The sequence below is a fragment of the Callionymus lyra genome, chromosome 11, assembly GCF_982586985.1.
Source record: "Callionymus lyra chromosome 11, fCalLyr1.hap1.1, whole genome shotgun sequence".
NCBI classification, from domain to species: domain Eukaryota; kingdom Metazoa; phylum Chordata; class Actinopteri; order Syngnathiformes; family Callionymidae; genus Callionymus; species Callionymus lyra.
The window spans coordinates 10,581,108-10,604,377 of record NC_141828.1 but is presented as its reverse complement, the minus strand read 5'-3'; the positions used below and the strand labels follow the sequence as shown (position 1 = coordinate 10,604,377).

The 23,270-nt window shown below is 40.7% G+C and overlaps 1 protein-coding gene across 1 annotated transcript; it reads left to right on the top strand.

Moving 5' to 3' along the window:
• Nucleotides 1-7,745: 7,745 nt before the first annotated feature.
• cdc42ep3 (CDC42 effector protein (Rho GTPase binding) 3) lies at nucleotides 7,746-13,848 on the top strand. Its single transcript, XM_087802796.1, has 2 exons — nucleotides 7,746-7,896; nucleotides 12,305-13,848. The coding sequence occupies exon 2, from the start codon at nucleotides 12,498-12,500 to the stop codon at nucleotides 13,503-13,505; it is 1,008 nt and encodes a 335-aa protein (XP_087658922.1). The 5' UTR covers nucleotides 7,746-7,896; nucleotides 12,305-12,497; the 3' UTR covers nucleotides 13,506-13,848.
• Nucleotides 13,849-23,270: the final 9,422 nt, after the last annotated feature.

Sequence of the window (23,270 nt, the reverse complement as noted above, 5' to 3'; positions counted from 1 at the left end):
ATCTCTCGACCCATCAATTGTTTTTTAGTGTCTGCAACAAAACATCAAATGTAAACGTAATAGTCCTGAGAAAAAGATCATTATTGGCCAAACTCAGGAACACATGTCGCGGTCAAAAGGTGAAGAAAGTGCAGAACAAGTGTTTTTTGTCAGAATCAATAATGTGAGGAGCATGGGAAGAAACATTAGAAAGGCAAAATAGATCAATTTTGCATCAGGTACATTGTTTTGAAGAACAAATCTATTGATCCGTCAGGAATAGTGTTTCCTAACCACTGGCTGGAGTCTAACTTTGTCGGATGTTGCTAGGCTAGTATCTATAGTTTCATCTTCGTCCAAAAAGACACTTAAAAACATCCAAAAAAAACCTCTCTGGTGCTCGTCTGTAACGTCTCTCTTGTGATGAAGCGTGGACGAGAGGTATTGTTCCTGAAATAAAATAAACAAGTCTATATTTTAAGATTGTTTTTAGCGGAAGCTAAAGGGCTAGCAGCCTAAATCTTGCGCATCACACTGACAGTTGCATTGTGTGTCAATGAGGAAAGACTTAGATAGCTATAGCTTCCACTACAAACAAACTTAAAATATACAGAATTATATCAGTCTTTTTGGAACAATTCCTCATGTCGAGGCTTCTATACAAGATGGACGTTACAGACGAGTAGTATGGAGGTATTTGGATGTTTTTAAGTGCCTCATTCTAGATGAAGATGAAGACCACTGAGCTCCAGATGCTACATTAAAATAAACATTTTTACCTATAACTCTAAAAAGGAACAGATTACTTTGAAAATAATCCCAACACTTGGGTCATATGAGGGTGAGTAGAAAATGGGTAAAGTTAAAACGTTGGGTGAACTATCACTTTAAATAAAAACAAACTATATAACAATTATTGGAAAAAAATATAAACATGATATCAGGTACCTTTTGGGAAATAGTGAGCAAAATGTCAAGACATTACCAAATGACTTGTTCAAAGAATAGATGCCTAATATTAAATAGAAAGGAAAAGAGGTTCAAAGTTGAAGTACGTTTTTAAAAATAAAATAAAAGACAATTAAAAGAATCAACATTTAATGAAATCAATGTTTTACTAATATTATTAGAATTCAAATGGAAATCAACAACAGCATTCATTTAAGGTTTCATTGTCTCACGCTCAGGCTGACCACATGAGGGCCGCAAAAATACAGAAGATCTGATCAAAATATTTTATTAGTAAAAGGATTTGATTCAAATGTATTGGAAGTTCCAGAGGATGGTTTGGGTTTAAAAAAAAAGTGTTGCAATAAGAATCTCTCTCCCTCGTTCTCTTTCTGTGTTTGTCTTTTATTGAACCATCCTAAGAAAACTTACAAGCCAACATTCAAAAACATAACTCAGTTTTGCGGTTTTATCCTGTGAACTTGAGAATATTTACTTTTGCTCTTCAGAAACCATGAAATAAATGATCAGCTGGCCTCGGCTTGACTCGCTTGATGGCCGCCGTCCAGGTCACATGACGGCGGCCTCCGTCGATTGACCGGGGAAAAGTCTGGTGTAAACGGAGGAACACAGGGTGGCCTGAGATCAGCTACTGGAATTCCAGGGAGCAAGACTCACTTGTCTCTTAGTGATGTTTCACTGGCTGTGGTCCCGAGGACGAGTGCCAGACGTCCACACAAAGATAGTGTAATTGCAGGAGGAGAGTTCGCTCAGTGGGGCTGAAAGAGGAGGAAAAAAAAACCTCGTATACTCTTACACTATCATCAAACCAAGATGTTTAAAGCATTCCGCGAGTCGTTGTGTGATGAGATGTGACATTTAAATACTTTCCCCTCTTGTTTACTTTCCATCAAAGACGCCTGTTTCCATCTTCCATCCAACAATTTTCTACAATTGTGGTTTTTGAGCAGTGGGGCTGGTGTTGGTGTGGAGAGGCGGAACAGAAGTGATGGAAGGCGAAAAAACACCAACAAGAAAGTTCAGACTTGTGTTTCCTATTAGCAAAATGAAATAGTCGGGCCGTGTCAATGCAGCGTGACTGCGGGGGGGTCGGATCGTGATTTATTGAGCTTGTCAGTGGAAAACTAGTGATTCTTTTAGTGACGACTTCAGTGGGATTTGACTTTCAACAGTTGTTCTACATTTCGCAACAATGGTTTATACACGAGCTAATGTTCAACGACGTGTCGGATTCATGTGGAAACTTGACTGCTGATGTTTATTAGCTATCAGAAGCTAACAAGAAGTTACTTTCACTAACTTTCTTTATCTTTATAACTTGCTTTTGTTAAGAGAAACTATTGTATATTTCTATTGTATATTTCTTTGTCTTGCAAATAACTATATATATATTTTTTAATATCTATATATATTACGTTACATAAGTATAAAAAGAAGTCACCTATTCAGAATCAGCAACACTAAAATGGTTGACCTTCCTGGAGAGCCCACAATCCTTTGCAAAACGAACATTTTTACTGAAAGGTTTATGAGAATCTTTGAACTAAAACGCTAATAAATAAATAAAAACTTTTGCTACTTGTTGAGATGCTTTTTGCTGCACTTTGTCAATTCATCAATGCAAAAGCATTTTTACGATTAAATGCTAGCTGTAGTAGTGTGTTTGTGCCAAAAAATATTTGTCTACATTTGTGTTACATGTGTGAACATCAAAAACAAACCGCTAAACTGTTAGCCACATGCTAAACAGTCAACAGTTTGGTTACACAGTGATTGGAGTTTTCGTTTCCAAATAAAAACAAGAGGCAACAACCAATGAATGATGAAAAAAAATAATACATACTGTATATATATAACTGATTAATCCTGTCATTTTCTAAAAATTAAAATGAAACACCTTAAACAACAGTCACTTGGAGACATGAGCTCATCTGCGTGGGAGAAGCTCAACGACAAATTCTTTCTGGTGTACAGTTTCTTGGAAAAAAAACCTCCCTTTTTATACATTTTTGCAAAACCTGCTGGGTTACTAAGATGTACAGGCGTTACATCTCACTGTTGTTATTTTATTTTTATTTATTCTTTTTTTTATTTTCTATTTCAATTAAGTATTTTTTGCCCCACATAAATTTTAAGTAAATATATAAAAAATATTTATTGACAAAACGTCTTTTTTTATTTGATTTGAAAAGAAAAAAAAGTTACATAAAAAACAATAAAATAATAATTTAAACATCCTTTATGTTTTCTTAATGGACCTTTACATCATCCACTATATAAAATCGGGCCCCTTAGGACATTTCATTGCCCATAACTGCCATTGAATACAGTTTTTGTGTTGTGGCTCAGCTCTTTCTTCATCACAGAGACCATATAGCTTTTTTATAAAGTAAAATAAAGAAAAGTAAGATGACAATGAAAACACTTTATTATCTTTACCTATAACCTACTCTCTCTTGGTACAAGTGTACGACACATTGTGCCTCGTTTCCGCCTGACAAACTCTGACATGGCCCGCAGGCCGAAAGAGGGACACTGTAGTCGAAACTGGGCCGCAGAAAATTGTGGAAAAGCCGGTTTTAATTCTTTTTTTCACAACTCATTGTTTCAAGAGAGGTTTTGTTGTGTAACTTTTGTATTATGGAAATAAAACAAATACACACATTCAGAACTTTGACTTAGTTATTTTATGTTTCATTTTCAGTTTATAGTAAAAGACTTTATTAAAAAAAGATTTGAATCCCTGGAACAGAACCGTAGCAGAGCCCTTGAACACAATCCAAGCTTCATGAGTTCTTGCTCTTGAACTCCACCTCTCACCTTTTGGTCCAGTCGTGTCAAAAATAAGAGGGCCGAGGTGCTAACTCTGTGTGGTCCACCGGGCCCTGACCCACTCACTCCAACAGACCATTCAGGGACAGAGCCGCAGAGCAGCACCATGTTTAGACTGCCCACCGCCTCCTTCCCTCGCCTTCGCTTGGCTACTCTCGGAAACCCTGGCCGCTGCCCTCAGCGCCGGATCCCTCCCCGCCGGCCGCCCCGGAGGGTCCGGAACATTGTGAGATGTTTACTGTCAGGAGGAGATGAATGAGGACCCGCAGTGGAAGAGTGAAAGCTTGATAAGAACGTTAATGGAGGACTCGCAGATAAATCTGTCAACCTGTGGAGACGAGTGTCCAAGACAACAAATCTCTCTCCAGAGAGCCGGAGACGTTATTGAAACTTTTTTTTAACTTAAAGCAACTGAATATTTTCATCAAACATTAGCAAACAATTCAGCTGGACTTTGTAAGAATGTGTCTCAAATCGTTTCTCTTGATAGACAGTAAACATTTCAAATGACTCTAAAGCTGTTAAATAAGAGGTTTCATAAAATTATTTAAATGATAAACATGTTTGTGATGACAGAAAAAAACTAATGACATATTTGGCATAAGTAAAAACAAATATTTGCACCATCATGGTGACTTTGAGGAAACAACAAATCAAAGCTTGGGTCACATGAAGTGTAGGTTTATTGTGTAACTTCCTTGAGTCATTTCCTGTGATCTTTGTTTGGCAAAGCTTCCGTGTCATCAGATGTTTGCTATTTTGAAAGGTAGATCTTAAATGCCAGGGTTTATGTTCAATGATGCTATATCTAGATGCAAATTTACATGTGGTTAAAATGGAGTTTTGTGTTGTTTGTTAGACTGTAGTTTGGAAAAATATACATTCTGAGTTTGGAGGTAGGAGCAGAGTAAAATGATGATGTTATTCTATGTGAATCTTTGTATCCTTCTTGTTTTATTTCCTTCGATCAATGTTCTTTTAGCAATTTGTCATCCCTTGCAATTTGTTCTTTTGTTTACGCTTTGTTCTTGTTCTTGTTTTTATGATGTACTTTGTACCGTCTGCTGTGAACTGGAAACCCAGTAATAATAATTTAAATAAAGTCTATCTAATCTAATCTACATATTTTATTGCCGGTGATAAACAACATTTTTTAATTTAATTTTAGGCATAGCATAGATTTAAAAAATGGCATTCAAGGTTTATTTAATACGATTTTTTTTAAACATATGTTCAAAACTTCAATAGTTTCATATATATTTAAAACATTACTTAAATTAAATAGATTCAAAAAAATGAATTGGAGGTTAGAAGAATTTCATGTTCATTATCTATCACTGTCTGGTTCTCTGAGGAAACTTTACTGAACAAGTGACACTGAGAACAAATACCTTTTTGTGAATAAATTCCAACTGATTAACTCAAGTTTTCACCTTAAAGTGTTGATAAAGTTGCGTCTATTTTTATTGATACAATATAAAATGATTAATTGTGAATGACATTGACCTGTTTTGTTTTCCGGTGAAAGTGCTTGAGGAGGATTCATGTGTGTGATCATCTACACTGTGATTGATCGATGAGACACGAGCAAGTCATCATGCACGTCACACACATCCAGAGTCTCAACAAGCAGGTACGACTTGAAATGCTGCAGAAGTGTTCTCAACCTTCATATTTCAAATGTGTGCTTGTTTACCTGACCTCTAGTGACTGCGAGGTCTGGAGAAAACGTGAGCTCAGTGGAACCGTTCGGACGAATAACAGAGCTGACTTGTTGTGAAGTAGAGCTGAATGAAAATATACATCACATGTGATGGAAAAAACAAACAAAAAACAGGACTGTGGATTTATTCCTGGCAGTCGACATCCATCTTGTCGTGTTCTGAGTTTGGTTTCTCCTCGTTTGCCCTCTCGGGTTTTAAAAAAGTGCCTAAACACAGAAATCTTGATCAGGAATGTTAAACGTTATCTATTTTCCTCTGAACATTTAGTTTTCTTTCTCTATCAAGAGAAACAGATACACAAGTGAGTCGTCAATAACGCAATAAATCAGTTTATCTGTTAAACAAAAAAGTCACTTTGTGATGCAATATATTGGATTTCCATTTGCAAATTACTTAATATTTAAAATTGTCTAAATATTATGCTTTTCATTGAGAAAATCAAACATTCTGAGCTTAGTTTTGCACACGTTATCATGTGCAAAACTAGACAAAGGTCTATAACTAGTGAGAGAATATGCTACAATGAACATGCAATATATGCCATGTTCACAGAATTTTGGAACTTGAAGAAATTTTGTCTGAATTTGAGATTGTTAATAATATGCAAAGCAAAAAGCAAATTAATGACAAAAAGGCAACGTTAAAAACAAACAAAAAGAGGTTCCAGCTTAACAGGATGTGTTGCTTGACAATCCTTTAACAACTAAAAGTCCACATAAGATCCATAAAACTTGACCATCGGAAAATAACCATCTTTAAAGCAGCAGTACATAAAATTGGAAAAATAAATTATTCTATTAACCTCCATGTAATGGTATTAAAGTCCTACTGTGTTTGTTATGAAAGTCAAAATTGAAATAAACATTTCAGGATATATTTTTGTTTAAAGAACATTGCGAGTTACTTAATGCACATGAGATCGTACAAAAAATATTTTTTTAACAAACACAAATGTGGCATATAAAACATATACAAAACACAAACTGTAGATCAAATCTATCACACAAGAAATCAAGAAACTGCTGGTAGTTTAATGAAGTAAAATAGTTGCCCTTAAAAATGTGCCTAAAACTGTGGAATGTCAAGATAAACAACACTAAAGCAAAACAAACTGCATCACAAGGGTTAAACAGTCAGAGGTCAACATAATGTAGGAGCCACATAGGCCACCAAAAAGCAGGCCTGTATAAAACACACTAAAAAGACTTGACAGTCAAATCTCCTTCAGCATAAAAAAAACCCCCGAAAACAATCCCATCCTAGAAAAACAACTGTCAGAAAATATGCATTTCATCATCATGTGTCAGACGACTAATATCTTGTTGTGCTCGCTGTAACTGAACACAGACTCCCACTGAAACTGTGCATAACTAAAAAAAAAACCTTCAAACAGAATTCTTTCATTCCTCTCTTCCACGAGCGACTCACGCTTTCCTCTTAATAGCTCCTTAAAAAAGTTATTTTCACCAATACGAAGACAGACGTCGCGACTGTTTCCATTAGCGGATCATGTGCCGACCACATGAACGTCCGCCATGACATCACCCTCGGGGGCCTGGGGTGGCACGGCGGCGGCATGCTAACAGGACCTCATTCACAAGTGCTGTTTTACGGCCGCCGGATAAACAGAGGCTGTTTTTTTTTTTTCGGTGCCGCGGCACGTGGTTGACAAACAGAACCCGGTATTCATCCTGTGCAGCAGCGGATTAGGAAGGAATGGAGGAAAGTAGTTTGCAGACGATGCGCTTCTTCTGCTTGTCAGACAAGACGGGATTATTATCATAACGTGTGAGCACACGCTTTCACCCTTCCCCCCCCCCATATACACACACCCCCGACATTATTGCTGTGCTGGCGAAAAACACACACCTCTTCGCTCCCCGACAGCTTTTCGAGGATCACTGTTACCAAGGTGATGGTTCCAACAATTATCTGCGACTCGCTGCTGCAGCGCTGCGGCCCACCGCTGCAGCAGCCAGTCGGACACTTTGTCGCATAAGGGTCACTCTGGATCGCAGACTTGAGGGGAAGAAAGAGAGGAAGGAGAGAGAGAGTGCATCTATCAGACGGTGGTGCAAAGTCACACATTTCGCCATCACGAGGAAGCACCGATGACACATTCGTCGTCAGGAAGTGGGCGAGAATTCTCACATTTTTTTGAAGAAGCGACAGACAGGCACAGGTGGAGGGAGAGAGCTGAGACAGAGAGAGAGAGAGAGAGAGAGAGAGAGGAGGGAGGCGGTGAAGGAGGGGGAGAGGAGGAGACTCACTTCAGAGAGAGGAGCCGAGGAGTCATTCCAAAACAGCTGTCCGGCAGACGTCCCAGTCGACAGAAGCCTGCAGGCAGAGCGACCAGGAGCAGGAGCTAGGACTGCCACCAGAAAACCCAAAGGTGAGCACAGAATGGGATTCATTTCATCCTCGGCTGCTGTGGTTTGTGTGATTTGTGGATGATAGCTCATCCAGTTGCATCATGGTAACCCAAGAGCTTACATTGTTTTCGATGATCTCTTATGAAGTGCAGCACCGACTCCGGTTCTTCGCCTTCTACTTGAAACCGATTTCCTTATGTTTCCCCTGAGCTTCCCTGCCAACGATAACTCTTGCAAGGGCTTGCGGGTGGCAAAAAAGGGGGGGCGAGAAAGAATGACAGAGCAAACACTCCACCCTGCTATCCAGTAAACTCCCACCACCAGACCCTTCTGAAAGAAACGCTTTGCCTATAATTGTGGTTCTTTTTTTTTTTAATCTAGCGAACAGGTCAAGTCTATTCTCCAGGACTGCAATTAGCCATCTGCGGCAGGCGTAACCCAAAAAACTTAGGGTCTCGGCTATTCAGGGACGGAGAAGAATCTCCCCCCCCAAAAAAAAGTTTCTCTGAAGTATTGAGGTTTCATCAAGATCTGAATTGTCAGCACCGCCGTCTCCTTGATATTTGTGCCGCTCTTCTATTTCAAAGGGAAGTCATGGACAGGTCATGTTCAGAGCAGCTGCTCCCTCAGCGTCTGTTTACGTTGAGGGCTTTAGCTCAGCTCTAACTATACACTGACCCATTTACGCCACACGTGACTTCGACTTCAAGAGTCATTGGTTTAATTGCCAGATGCCAACACCGCATTTATCTGGCCTCGAACTCTCGTCACCTCGCTCCCTCCTGGTCCTCACACCTCCTGATGAGGCCATGTAATGCTGGAGAGGCTCCAGATCTCTTGCTGACCCAGTGACACGGCAGCGTCCCCCCCGTCCCCCCCCTCCCGTCAGGCGGTCTACAGCAGATCCGCTGTCTCTGAGGTGTAAATAAAAACCCGCATTCTATGCTGGCGGCAGCAGCGCTGCAGGGCAACACGTGCCGACGGCGCCTCTCTCTGGACCGGTTCCAGAGTGAGTGTGAGAATCAGGGCTTGACTGTCGAGCCACCTGCCGGACTATTAACGGACCGCTAAACTCATAAAGCTTCATTAGGTCAGCGGGCCAGGTCCAGAGATGCCGGTTTTAAAAATCAGAACCACTGCCACAAACCTAACGTGGTGGGGGGGGGGGGGGGGGGGTTTCTTCTCCGTCCTACCTCTGGAATTCCTCTCATGTTTGCTGTACGAGCCGACGCTGAGCCACCAGTGGAGAGGCTGATGTGAAGGTCAGACGTTTTCTCCGCATCAGCTTGACCTTGGCTTAGTCAAGCAGCAGATGTCGTCCTGAGAGAGTCGTCTCATTCTTTCACGCTGCAGACCCGAGAAGGGTCCAAGTTCAACCTCCCGCTGTGGCTCTTCCCTTTTTCCTTTCCTTGATCGCCGACCTCTGTCCAACTCTTCAGTTCTTACTTTGGTCAACCGGGGGCAGTGTGAGTAAAATAGTTTTTTATGTTTTCCTTATTTTATACAACAAAGTAGACGCAATATTTGTCACTTGTGGCCCCCAACAATACTTCCCGGGGGCCTACAGACCGTCGCATTATCATCCAGAATTTGTCTAAAATTCTGTGGAGTTGAACGGAAATGAAATGACTTAAAAAATAATAACAATTACACAAGTTGTTTTCCTCTGATTGTTTGGCCCGGGCAGAATATCACACCCCTGCTAGGCAAAGAAAAAAAAGTCTGGGACAAGATCCACCTCCCCTTGACTGACTTAAGTATGAAGCAAGATTGTTGGTGTTCCAGCTCAGACTTTTAAAAGCCCCCCATGAATCTGTTACTATCCCGCTTTCAAAATAAATAAATAATATTTGATTGCTCATAGCTGGAAACATTTTGCGATAAAATATTAATAACAGATACATAATGTTTTAGTACTCGCACTTTTTTTTAACTGAACACATTTGAATACGATTTATTTTATGGCTGAAGTGCAGTTGTGTGGCAACAGGAAAGTGTTTTGGTCGAGCTACACAATATCATGAAGTTAAATGGGACTGTATCTGCAGAGTTTTACTTCATTTAATAAATAAATGATATTCTAATAATGTCACACCTATATTATCAGAGTAAATACCATAATAACATCAACCTTTTTAAAAGTACTTGTAGTCCTGCAATGCATGCTGGGAGGCCTCACGTCTCTCAAAGATACATTATCAACCACTACTTGGGTTTAGTTGAGTCATAATTTAACCCAGACTATCAATTGATTGATAATGTCTGGACTCTTGACGGCGAAAGACCGCAGTGTTTGCTTCTCCTCATAAACAACATTGTATTAACAAACTACTGGCGTCCACACATCGCGTGCATGCAGGACAGCGATCCCTCGTCGACAAGCCTTCTCGCCGTCACTCACGAATACCACTTCAGTCGGCCTCACACATGTTGCGCTCGCTCCTGCGGTAAATTTAGCTCCATTGTGCTGGCGTTCTGACCCGTTTATTTATGCGGTGAAGGCTTTCCCAAAATGAAGAAGCAGGTCAGGGATGGAGTTTTTGGAGGGGGTTTGTTAGTCCTTCATGTGCGAACACATCACTTCAGCGTCCCTTGAAAACGGTGGTGACGGTTGCAGGAGGAATGTTTTCTTCCTTTAACCTTTTTCCTTTTCGGTAGACTTGACCGTCCAGCTGCGCCGTCAGATGGTCACCGCTGACAGACCTCACAGAAGTAAATATGTCTATAAATGGGCAAGCTCTCTCTTCACTGGGACTCCCACCCCCCCTACCTAACCCACGCACTTTCCTCATTCTCTCAGGTCTTTACACTGGTTTGCTTCAACTTCACTGAGTCAAGATTTTTGGGGCAAGATTAGAATTCAAAAGATGCAACATCGTTTCTGAATGCGTCAACAGGTTATGGACGGTTCCTCCGGTCCTTCTGGCTCGCTTTAGTTTCAAATCATGGTAGTGGCTCACTGGCTCACTGGCTCACTGAAATAAACAATTTTTTAATTATTATTTTCAAAGCGATATACAATTTGTGCAAACAAAATATCAAATAAAAAAAAAATAAAAAAATTGTGAATATCAAACTCAGACAAGTGGTTAAAATCTTTGAGCACTCTTGGTCTAATTTTATATTTACCAAATCATCTTGAATTAATTCCTATCACCATCAATCTTGCTCTTATTAGTAGTCTCGCCATACTTGTTGACATCCATAACCTCTGTTCCTTAGCCTAACTTGGTATCTTTATAGTTCAGTATATCAACATGAACATTAGTTTACTTTGATTTTGGGCAAAGCATCGGGCGGCCACATGAAGTTACTTAGCTTGTGTCATGGGTTTGATACAGGTGTATTAAATACATTAACATCATTTTATTGTCATTCAGGAAGAAATGTGTTTTTATATGTATGATTATGCATTAAATATAAGATGATTCAGTAAAATAATTATTCAGTATAATGTTAGCATGAAGAACAGTACTATAATAGTTATTAACAAAAATAAAAAAATAAAACAAGGGCATGTTTAAGTTGTAAGATGATTCCAGTGACTATGTTGCCAGCAAAACCTCAAATATGTGACATCAGATTGTGATCAGGATTGTTTCCCAACCTCCCCTCCTTCAGCTCTAGTCTTCATTGAGATATTCTCAATAAAATGTTTTTTTCATTATAGGGAATTAAATAATGTGTATGTAATGTAAGTCTATTTTAATAGGGTTCAACTGGTCAAGCAAGTACAAGCTAATAGTTTGATAACTTCTAGACTACATTCTACCTTAACTCTCGGTTTGTTCTGACCTTCGGTTTGTTGTTGACCTTCTGTAAGAGTTGTTTTCCTGCATTATCACCGTGTTCACTTCCCGATGTGTCTCATAATCCGTAGAAATAAGATTTGAGACACACCAGTACCCGTGTGACCATCAGGATGAAGCCAGACGGCTCAAGTTCTCCACGATCAATAACCAGTTCCTGTTTGCTCAGCGCTCCATGATAACCTTGAGAACATTCCTAGCTTGGATAAAAACCCAAATCAATAGCTCCTCAGCACCTCCAGATCCCTTCGCTATGCCCGACCCCCTACACCCTTTTTCTCTCAGCGCTCTTATCAATCTCTGTCAATCCCCTGGATATGAGAGCAGTAGCTCCTTTCTAAAAAAAGGCTGTGATCTCATTACAGTCATGTTTGCTTCTTCTCCTCCCAGTCTGTGCAGCAGCTGTTGCACATCAGCACATCCTAACTTGAGGAGGCCACAGGAGCCGTTCATGGAATTGTCAATATCTCCTCTGCTCTGGCCTCGCCAGATGTACGAGGAGGATGTTTAGCTGTTCCTTGAATAGGATCTGTGTTGATGACCTACATTCTGGACAGTCGAAAACATTTACGTTTATGTTTGACCACCAACAAACTTTCTGTTTGTCTTTTCGTTTCAGGAGAGCCTCCGAGTGACCTTTCCATCCCCAGAGGAATTTGGAATCCTTGCTCCTGATCAATGCAACAGTTGCTGAAATTATTCTTGGACTCATTTCTGACTTGGCTGAGAATGTAACCGGATCCTCTCCGGTGGGGAACTGCAACATCTAAAAACCAACACGTCGACTCTGCTCCGCTCCCACAGTCGCCGCCATGCCTGCTAAAGCGCCCATTTATTTAAAACCCGTCAACTCCAAGAAGGGGAAGAAGTGTCGCCTGCGGGATATCCTGTCGCCGGACATGATCAGCCCGCCGCTCGGGGACTTCCGACACACCATTCACATTGGCAGAGGCGGTCAGAGGGACACTTTTGGGGACATGTCCTTCCTTCAGGGGAACTTTGAGCTTCTTCAGGGGAAGATGGACCCAAAGTATCAGTATGGCATTCAAAGTGAGTTTTGTCGCGCCCACAGCACCGGAGACGCCTCCTTCCCAGAGACCCCCTCTCCGGTTCTCAAGAATGCCATCTCCCTTCCTACCATTGGGGGCTGCCAAGCGTTAACGCTTCCTCCTCTTATCTCCTCCACCGTGTTCCCCTTACCCCCGGAGCCCTTGGGAGACATAGTGGGCCCTTCGTCGCCCTTGAAAGCCGACAGCATCGAGGAGGTCGAGATTCTGCAGATGGACGCTCTGCTGCACTCCAGCGACGTCTTCTCCAGCAAGCCGTCTTCACCGACCGTGGAGATCACGTCCAAGCCTGACGTCCTCCTGGATCTCCTCGAGAACTCGGAGAAGCGAAAAGCGAAGGCAAACAAAGGCGGGCAAAAGAAGTCCATCTACAAGAACGGCCGCAGCAACATCATCTACAAGGCCAACGGAAGCCTCAACAGCAACGCCAGCAGCGACAGCTTCGACAGCTTCAAGGACGACTTCAACCCGAACGTCTGCAACAACGTCGGCTACGAGGGGTTCAACAATGACATTAATCTGAAGCAGGAACTTTCCGGCTGCAGAGGAGACTGGGTGGACCGGGACAGCGGGGTGGAGGAGGGACGCATCTGCGAGTATGAGTTCGAGTTCACCAAAGAGAAAAGCACATCACAGGAGTCGCTCGCCCACATCACAGGCTCCCTCCTCTCCCTTGAACTTGATTTGGGTCCATCCATCCTGGATGACGTGCTCAACATAATGGACAAGCCAGCGGTCAAGAGCCGGCCTTAAAAAGAGGGAAGAAAAAGGGAATTCTGAAACAGCCATGAAGAGGGAATTAAAACGGTGTCTGGATCTGTGATGAAAATGCTTATGTTTTTATTGTCAAAACATATAACTATTCTAGCTTCTATGGAGTGTTCAACTGTTTTCTTCCTTTGTTTGCCGCATGTTCCGATGCATGAGTTTCTCCTCAAACACCGCCGACGTGCCTTTTTATTTCCCGTACAAATGCTTTGAGGTCCTCTGCTCTTTTTTTTTTCTATTAAGCGACTGAACTCACTTGTTACACCATTTGAAGAAACAAGAAGCATTATTTTGTTTTAAATCACAAATAAATATCTTTTTCTCTTAACACTGCCGTCTTCTGTCGCAATATTTGGAATAGCTTATTAGTTTAAATGACAAAAAGGACAGAGCTGATTCTCCCTCTGGCCTCGGACATTCCTGGCATTCTGTCTCTTTGCCCTGAAGTGGGAGCACCGGTGGGCCCTTGACTGCTCCATCAGGCGCCTGTTTGTGTGCCGACACGACCGGCAGAAGAGGGGGGGGGGTCTTTGAAAATTCCCTACATTCCAGCTACAGAGCACAAATGTCCTGGACCAGACATAAATCAGCTGTTTCAATTGGGGGTGGGCGTGTCCCACTATCCATCAACCTCAACCAGATTGAAGCCCTAAAAACCTACAATGTTAGTCAAACGAGGCTCAATAACGCCGCTGGAGTGTAAAACCAACAAAGCTGCAGGGATTACAGGTATGAGCCTCTTGAACCCGACCACCCCTCACATAGTAGTACAAGTGACAGCAGACACACACGAGGTTCAGGAAAACAAAGCCCTCGGGCTCAAATGAGGCCGTAAACAACAGGAGGAGACATCAGCTGGAGTAGTATTCGAAACACTTTTGAATTATAACAAAAGAGCAAGACTTTCAACAAGTACCTCACATGGGTTTTCTTTATAAGATCAATTTTTATTCGATTTGTTTGTTATGAAATCAGGTTTAGAATGTGAGGAATTTGTTGACCATGACCAATAATTAAGCTCATATATAACTATAAATCCAAATACAAAATTGTTGTCTGATGATCAAAACATAATTTATTCATCTTATACCTATTCATCTAATTCCTTAACAAGAACCAGAAGAAAAAAAGTCTCAAATTCTGTGGCTGTTTGGAACATTAATGGGGGTACAGTATATAGTATATAGCAGACTTGCCAATTAGTTTATGAAGAACATTTAAAAACGGCATATAATAACGTCCAAAAAAGATTGTGATTCCGAAATTGTGCAGGCCCAAGGAAAATAAAATCAATCAGGTAATCTGACAGGTAGTGAAGGTGCAAAACATTAATAAATTAACAATAGCAACACCTTTTGTTTAATATACAAGTAATCCTTCAACACAGAGTCGTGTGATGATCAAAACATAATTTATTCATTATATACCTATTTATCTAATACCTTAACAACAAGAGAAGAAAAAAAGTCTCACATTCTGTGGCTCGTTCGAACATCAATGGTTGTATATTATATAGTATATAGTAGACTTGCCAGTGAGCAATGAGTTAATGAAGAACATTTAAAAAATGGCATACAATAACGTCCAAAAAAGATTGTGATTCCAGAATTGTGCAGGCCCAAGGAAAAGAAAATCAATAAGGTAATCTGACAGGTAGTGAAGGTACAAAACATTATTAAATGAAAAATAGCAACACCTTTTGTGACCATAGTAACAGTAAAGTTATTGTCAGTGTTTAATTTGAAGTGATCCTTCAACACAGAGCTACAGAACACCTTGTGAATCGAATGGACTGTTCTTTTTCCTGAAAGATCCTGAAAATATGTTCATCTATTCTGCAAATAGATAAACACAACAACATCATAACAACTGTCTCATAAGCAAGATAAATGCTCCAGTGAATTTCAAAACACTAAAATGCTACGAATGCAAATGTTAGGAGAAAAAAAATCTTGGTTTTGATAGGTTGCAGTGCCTGAGAACGGTAATTACCAATGCAGATGGTTTGTGCCTATAACCCATGGACCTTGATGTGGTCACTGAAACATCTCAAATCCAGGTGCTAAAGCACCTTTGACCCCTAGAACTACCCCCAGAACGTCAGTAAACACCCACAAACATCCCAGCTGAGGCTTCCGAAGTCAACGCGAAACCAGATGTTTGAGGAGATGTGAACGTTTCTCCACCAAAGACGCTCCACCCTTTGGAAAATCCCAAGGTTGGCACTCCTGCTCGCGTTGAAGTTGACTAATGAAAACCTTTGCTGCGAAGCTAATGACTGTTCTTAAGGTGACCACGGTACATCATTGTCCTGATGACAGCCTTCATCTGACAGGCGTGGACCCCTCACTGACCCCCCCTCTCTTGGTTACATGACTAACCTGTGCTATGAGCTTGTTGTGTAACACATGTAGGAAGTTCTTGCGTTATTGCTAAAAAAAATTCAGACACAATATTCCAGGAAATACCAGACTTTTGGCGAGTCCAACACAAATACTGGATCGTGAACTCAGACACAGAAGTGTTTTTACTTCTGAGCCCGAAAACATTGTACGAAAAGATGACAGATTGGATGTATGTGTATTTATAACATGAGGTTTTATATCCGCTACTGAGACATTTAAAGTCTCGAGTTTCTTGACGAAGGTTTCTGCTGCTTGATGGGAGAAAAGGGAAAAATACCAGAGAGGGATGGGAGGTGGAAATAGTCCTGGTGGGCTGTTTCGTGTTACCACATGGCCAAGGTGGAACTTTGACCCAAGGCAACCTTGACTTAAATATTTCTACCTTACCTAAGTTAGTTCTGAGGCTGCAAAGATGCCACTGAGAAACGCAACAATGCTTGTTATGCAACAGCCACAGGTCGGACCTGAAAACGTTATCTAGATGTTTCATAGTCTGTCATCGGTTCACCTTGTAGCCGCTTGACTGAAAAGATCAAAGATTGTTGCAATATATTCATGTGGACCAAGAAAAAAAGTTGGGGAAAAAAAAATGCTAATTCAATACAAGTGGTCAAATAGAATCGACTAGTAGACACCGACAGGATTTGCCTCAAAGGTTTATCCTCTCTAGAGAATTCAAAGACCAGCTGGCAGTAAAAACCCGGGGCTTTGTGCTGGCATTACGTTAGTCATCAATTCTGCGATGGGACCACCCGAAACACAGACAACGTACACCTGCACATGTGACTCATAAGTGAAATGAAGTCTGCTCAGGGAGTGACCTTGTTCTATCTCAGTCATAATTCTGCATTTATTTATTTTATTTTGAAAAGGTGTCACTGGAGAAGGTCTGGCTCATGATCCAAATAATTATGGTTGTTTAATTCTCCCCTTCTTTTGGTTCATGGTACAAGTCCTTCTTTGGTCGTCTGCTTTTCCATTTCATGATGTGAGTCAATTTCCTTATTATTAACTAAATTTACAACATTTTGGAAAAAATAATCATTTTTGGTGAACAAGGATGATGAAGTGAGTCATTAAAATGTTCAGATTACAGTTGAAACTTTAAGTTTATGTTTGTTTTTTAGACATTAAATAATTTTCTTTAAAATGTTTTTTGTTTGTTTTTTACAAATAAAGACTGATATTCTTATTCCAAATTCAATATTTTTAAATTTGTAGCTTTTAAATGCAATATAAAAATGTATAATGGTGCCACCTGACAAAACCAAAAGAATACTGAGCTACTTTATCTACTAAAGGCCTTGTGTCCCTTAAACCTGATTGCTGCTGATGAATAAGTCGGCGCACTGCGTCGCAGCCTACTCCCACCAGTATGTTTTTGAATGAGTGACTTACTGTAAAGAGCTTTGGGTGCTGAAAAAGCACAGAGAGCGCTATATACTGTAAGTGAGAGCCATTTAAAATGTAATGGCGTTTTCAGCCAATCATACGTCGCGCAGACGATCACGTGGTGGATTCCAAAGCAATGGTGTTTCTGTTCGTGTCGTGCGGAACGATGAACTAGCTTCACATTTCCAACGACACACAACCTCCCCAGCTAAACAGCCTCCTTGTGTGAGGTGAATTTGTGGTTTACAGATGAATAAGCTTCGCCCCCGAGGCCTCCGCTGCCAATGAAAGCAGCGCTCAAATCCTTCAAAATTTCCACACCGGCTCCACAACAGAGGTGCTCACTGTCTAGCAGGAGAGGTGTCCGTGGAAGAACCTCGGCTGGAGGACGGATGAGAGGGGAAAGTCTAATAAGATGTTTCCTCGCTTGCCTGAGATGGAAGCAGCAGAGACGTGCAACATAAAGCCGCTCTTGTTTTCACCTGCTCTCTCTGTTCCTCGCTTAAAAAAAAAAAAAAGCTGTGGAAGCCTGAGAGAATGTGTTCCATATGGCACTAGATCTTTTCTCAGAAATCTTCCCAAATATTTCTCTTTCCTGCTGAAGTCGTATCATTCATCGTTGAAAGATTCCTGCGTCTGCTCCAGCGGCCGATGCCAAGACCGTGATAATCGCAGTCTGACTAGTTGACCTTTGTAAGGAACATTTATTTTGGAATGCTGCACATGAAGCTTCAGGATTGCTGATTTAGCAGGAGTGCACATGGGGGGTTCATCGGAGGATGAGGGAGGAAGGGAGGAGGAGGAGGGTGATGCAGTGCAGATGCAGAGCCGCTCGCATGCAGTCGAGGTTGCAGATATCTGTGGTTGGATGTTGACGGTTGTTTGGTCGGCGGTAACTATGGCGACTAATGTGTTTCTCCCGCACGTGAGGACGAAAATCAGGGCACATGAGACCACGGCTAAACAAAGATGTGTCACCTAAGCGGCACCAGAATGCCTAAGTGACAGAAGACAGGCTCGCTCGTGCTTCTAGTGCCAAGTAGGTAGATTCCTGCTGCAGAGTCCTGTTGCTGTCCCACTTATTGAACAGCAGTGACACTGCAAAAGGTACCGGAGCCTCCTGTAACATTTCAGGAGCTCTTGGAAGATAAAGAATATTCATTTGCTATTGTAAATATACATTTTTGCAGTTTATTCCAGAATCCAATTACTCACGAAACAAGGAGATCCAGGATCAGACGACAATAATCATGCAGTGAGCTTAAATTTAGGCAAGTGACCATTTGATGAAATACAAACATCAACAATGAGCAAGACGTCTAAAACGTAGGGCCAAAGTCCTGAGGCTATTTTCAGAACAATCTTTTCAAGTGTCCACTGAGTCCTTTCTCTCAATACAAAGTTCAATGTAATACAAATTGGGGAAAATCCAGACATGGGTGGCAGCCAGACGCACAATCCACTGAGGAAGAAACAAACAGGATAAAAATCAAAACACAAAAAAGGAGTCACAAAACATTTGGATTAAATAACTGCGAGGAATCTCAAGGTCCATGTTACACTGTTAGTTCAGCAAACAGGAAGTAGAAGTTTCAGGAATTACCAAGTGGGACTGAATAACGAGCTGACACAGGTCTGCAGGAAATCCAGCATTGGCTGTTGATCACTGACCGCACTTAGTCCCTGCCAATCCCCTTCAGACCTGTCTACTGTCACCAGAAACAGACAAAGCAGAGTACAGGACAGGAAGTAACCAGACAAAATAAAATGACTCAAGAGGAGATTGTGACACAGAAAGTCCTGCAAATATTTCTCCAAAATTCTTCTTCTTCTTTTTTTTTAATTCAACTTAATTATTGCTATTGTTTTCCTCCTGAATGTAATATTTTATGTCAATATATTTCCTTTCCATCCCAGAGGCGGAATTTCTATCTCCAAATGTGATATTAAACAGATTTTTGATGAATGGCATCATTTCGTTGAAACCCCAGGAAACCTTTCTTTAATTTGTATCAACTCAAGGAAGGCACGGCAACATTCGTTCTCCTTCTAAGGGCGACAACTGAATCTTCCACTGACTATTTATTTTCGAGCCCCATTAAAGGGCAGCAACTGCTCATTGGGGTGTTTTTCATGCATCTATATTCACCGACAAGTTATATATACGTCTTACCATTTCCACCGAGAATTCCTCCGGTGTCACGCAGGAGTGGCGGCGCCCCTTATAGACGACGGGGGTGACATCACTTCTAGCCTCCTCAACATCACCGATGATATGACCGAGTGATTTATGTGTTCGAATAATGAGGTCAGGTCGCCGAGTTGTTCTGAGAGAGACATTAATTGGCGGATATGTGGCACTACTATGAATAGTGGCGAGGTTGCTTAGAAGGTTTTACAGAAGCTCTTCCAGAGTCTAAAATATCGTCTGTGCACCCCCCGACTCTGAACCCCAAATATTAGACATAAAATAAGACTCACATGACTGGTGTGTCAGGTTACCGTGCATGAGAGCGTCGGTAGCACACTTATAGAAGTCTCAATGTTGTTGTAATTTTAGAATCTTAATTTGAAAGCTCACTCTAAGCCTCTCGCTTTTCTCACCTCAGGGAAGGTGAGATCGACATAAAGCTAGCGACGTGCTAAGATCGTTCACAGATTTATTTGTGTCTTCTCGACTACTGTGACGCTCCATTTATCAGCCAAAGATGATCTCAGAATACTAAATTCTCTTTCAGTCTAAAGAATGAGGTGAACCTCTTGGCTACCTCTGGGTCCTCAGCACACACACACATAGGTTCAGCAGACTTTTGATAGGTTGTCTAACAAATTAACTGGACGAAACTAACAACGGTACATTCTAATCAATAAGCCATGCTAAAAACAAGTCGCTCTATTACAATCTCAGATTTCTATATGACATAAATACATCTTTAAAAATGAATAAAACTAGAATGACATTATGAACTGATAGCTCTGCAAAGGATTTGATGAAATTAGTGTCTAGATATTACTTTTTTTCTACTTCCATGTTGGATAAAAAGCTAAAATTCTGACTCTGCAATCCACCATTTTGACTCTCCACTAACTGAAGACCCTCTTTAAGACTGGCCTACTTTCATATTTGACTTGAGTGACGGGGAGGAGTTTTTTCCTCGCAGAAAGCCAATGACAAGTACTGTCATGATAAATGTGTCCCAAATCGCGCACTTCTGCACTTACACTTAATATTTTGAGTGCACAAGCGCGTCCCAATTAGCAGTGTGCGAACATGTAGAAATGTAATGACCACTCCATTGGCGCAGTCAAATGCCCAGAAAATTGAGTGTGGATCGATGGACACTTTTCACCATTAACGGGCGCCATCTTAGTGACGTAGATGACGCTATACTGAAGCTACGTCACTGACGACGCGTCTTCGGAGAAGATACTGACGTAAATGTCACGACAAAACACTAATTTTACACACACACACACACACACAACTTAATGACTTGTTTTAATTGGCGAACAGCGCTGCCAGGTGTCGACAATAGAGTTCCAACGGCCGGTTGCGATCAGCGTTAAGTAGTAGAAGTAGTAGTTGTCGAGTCATTTTTGGTAAGTGTGTAGCGACAGTGTTTGATTTGAGACAGTACTACCCTGTCCAAATTGGCGCACTGGCCATTACGTGCACTGCCTAATGTGTACTTTAATACAAACCAGTGCACTCGTAGAAGTGCGCGATTTGGGACACAGCCATGGTGACACAATAAAACAGCTAGCTTAGCATGAGCTGCTGCTAAAATTAAAAAGCTAACTTGGACAAAGCTACTTTTGTGACTGTACTTTTAACATATTATGGCCCAGAAAACTTCTTGACGGATATAAAGTTCCATCCATAGGTCGGTAACGTTTAGTGAAGATTGAATAAATACTCAATTATAAAAAACAATTTCAAGGATTCCTGGAAATTTTAGATATTAGATAGAAGGTATAGTATTACGTAGCTGTCTAGCACTGCAGAAATGTTTCTACAGATGTTTCTACAGATCCATTTTCACCTGGACCAGGACATTGTGTCCACCAGATCTCGTCAATCACTTTTGCAGTGGAATCCTGTGCCGTAAAAGATAAGAGTCAGAGATGACAGTGAGTGTTTCATAACACTGTCGTACAGACTCATCATCAGCTTGACTGTGTTGGAATGTACGGTACAGAACATTCAACGTTAGTGTCGTTATATAAGGGTTGTAGGTTCTAACACGTTCAGTTCGTCGGTTTGTTTTTGTCATTTTGACAAGTTGTAAATGTTGTGGGGGAAACGGTCAAGTTAAAAAATAATAATAGAAATGGAGTAACAATTCTCATGTATACATTTAGAACTAAAATATATTAGCGCTTCTAAACATATGGAAGCATAAACAACATGTGCTGAATCATCAAATGAATCCATCATGGTTGGTCCAAACACTCGCTCACTCACAGTAAATCCACGAGTGTGTATCAGTTTCCTGAAAAGAAAACAACACTTTTGATTCATACTCGTCATCTTCTGAAAACGTTGACCGATGATGTTTAATTTGTAGCTCGAGATCTTCATCCAGGTTTCTTTCAGACGAGCCACTGATCTAGTGGTGTCAGTTGTGTATTAAAAATCATCCTGAAGGCTCTTTGGGATTCTTAAGAAGCTGTAAATTCCTTAAAAGTCGCTCCACTGACAATAATCCTGGAACTCCTGTCTCTCTGCAGAGCTGAGATTTTAAACCTTTTCCTCCATAAATCTTCTCTGGTCGCCAGAGAGCTCCAAACTATCAACCTCCTGTTGTTTGCTTCTTTATTGTCTTTGGTTCTCACAGCATCTTTCTGAACCTTCGACGCTGAGTTGCAAAAGAATAAACTAATTTAAAGCTCCAAGCTAATAAACAATATTGTTCAGTAGTCAGAACCCAGTGCAGAAGTGAAACAGAAAAATGCAGTTCTCCATGTGTCCACTTGAGGCTGGCTGGATAAAGAAACATCACATACACACCTAGGCAAAAACTAGTCCTGATAGCCTTAAACCTGGTTAAAAAATCAGAATGGTTGTTGGTGTTAAACATTAAAAGTGCAGTGGTTTTGTCGTCAAATCATAATTCAACCTTCCATTGCTTTGGCCGCGACATCTATTCTTTATATCTATGATGGATTCACAGGTCAGGAGAGCTAAAGAGTATTGTTGTTGAGTATTGTATTAGATGTTTTTTTGTTTGATTTGTAATTAACTTAAATAACCTAACTGAGTTTTTTTTATTTCAAATGCACTCATTTTACTGGTTTTGCTTTCGTATATATCTGTTGGTAAAAAAAAAGACAAACACAAAAACATTGTAAATGAAAAATAAATAAATAAACACGTAGATATATGTTTTCGACGAACTGATGCTTCAGTAAGAAAAATAATGACACAAATTATACCTGCTAAAATATTTTAATGTGTTGTTGTTTATTATTTAGGAACGCACAAACAGGCTGTAGGACATGACCTCTGACAATACAGGAGCACCTCAGGGGACGGTACTGGCCTGTTCTGTTCTTTATACTTGCACTTTGACATACCTTGCACTTTGTTCTTTTGTTTGCACTTCTTGTTCTCGTTTTTATGAAACTTGCTGTACCTTCTATTGTCTGCTGTGTATTGAAAAACACAATTTCCCGAAGGAGATTTCCAGAGGGATTAATAAAGTCAATCCATCGATCTAAATGCATTTATTTTGATACTCCTTTATACAAAAATACAGTTTTCAATCACAGAAACCCACCATTTTTTGGAAGCAAAGAAGCGGTTTCTTAAAAGTGTACTCATGTGTAAACGTTGAGATACAATTATTTCTTCTCTCTTATTATGTCTGTGACTCTTTTGAACTATTCTTCATTGATGAATTATTTTCATCATAAATTGATGTTTATGTTGTTTTTATCCGTAATTTGTTTT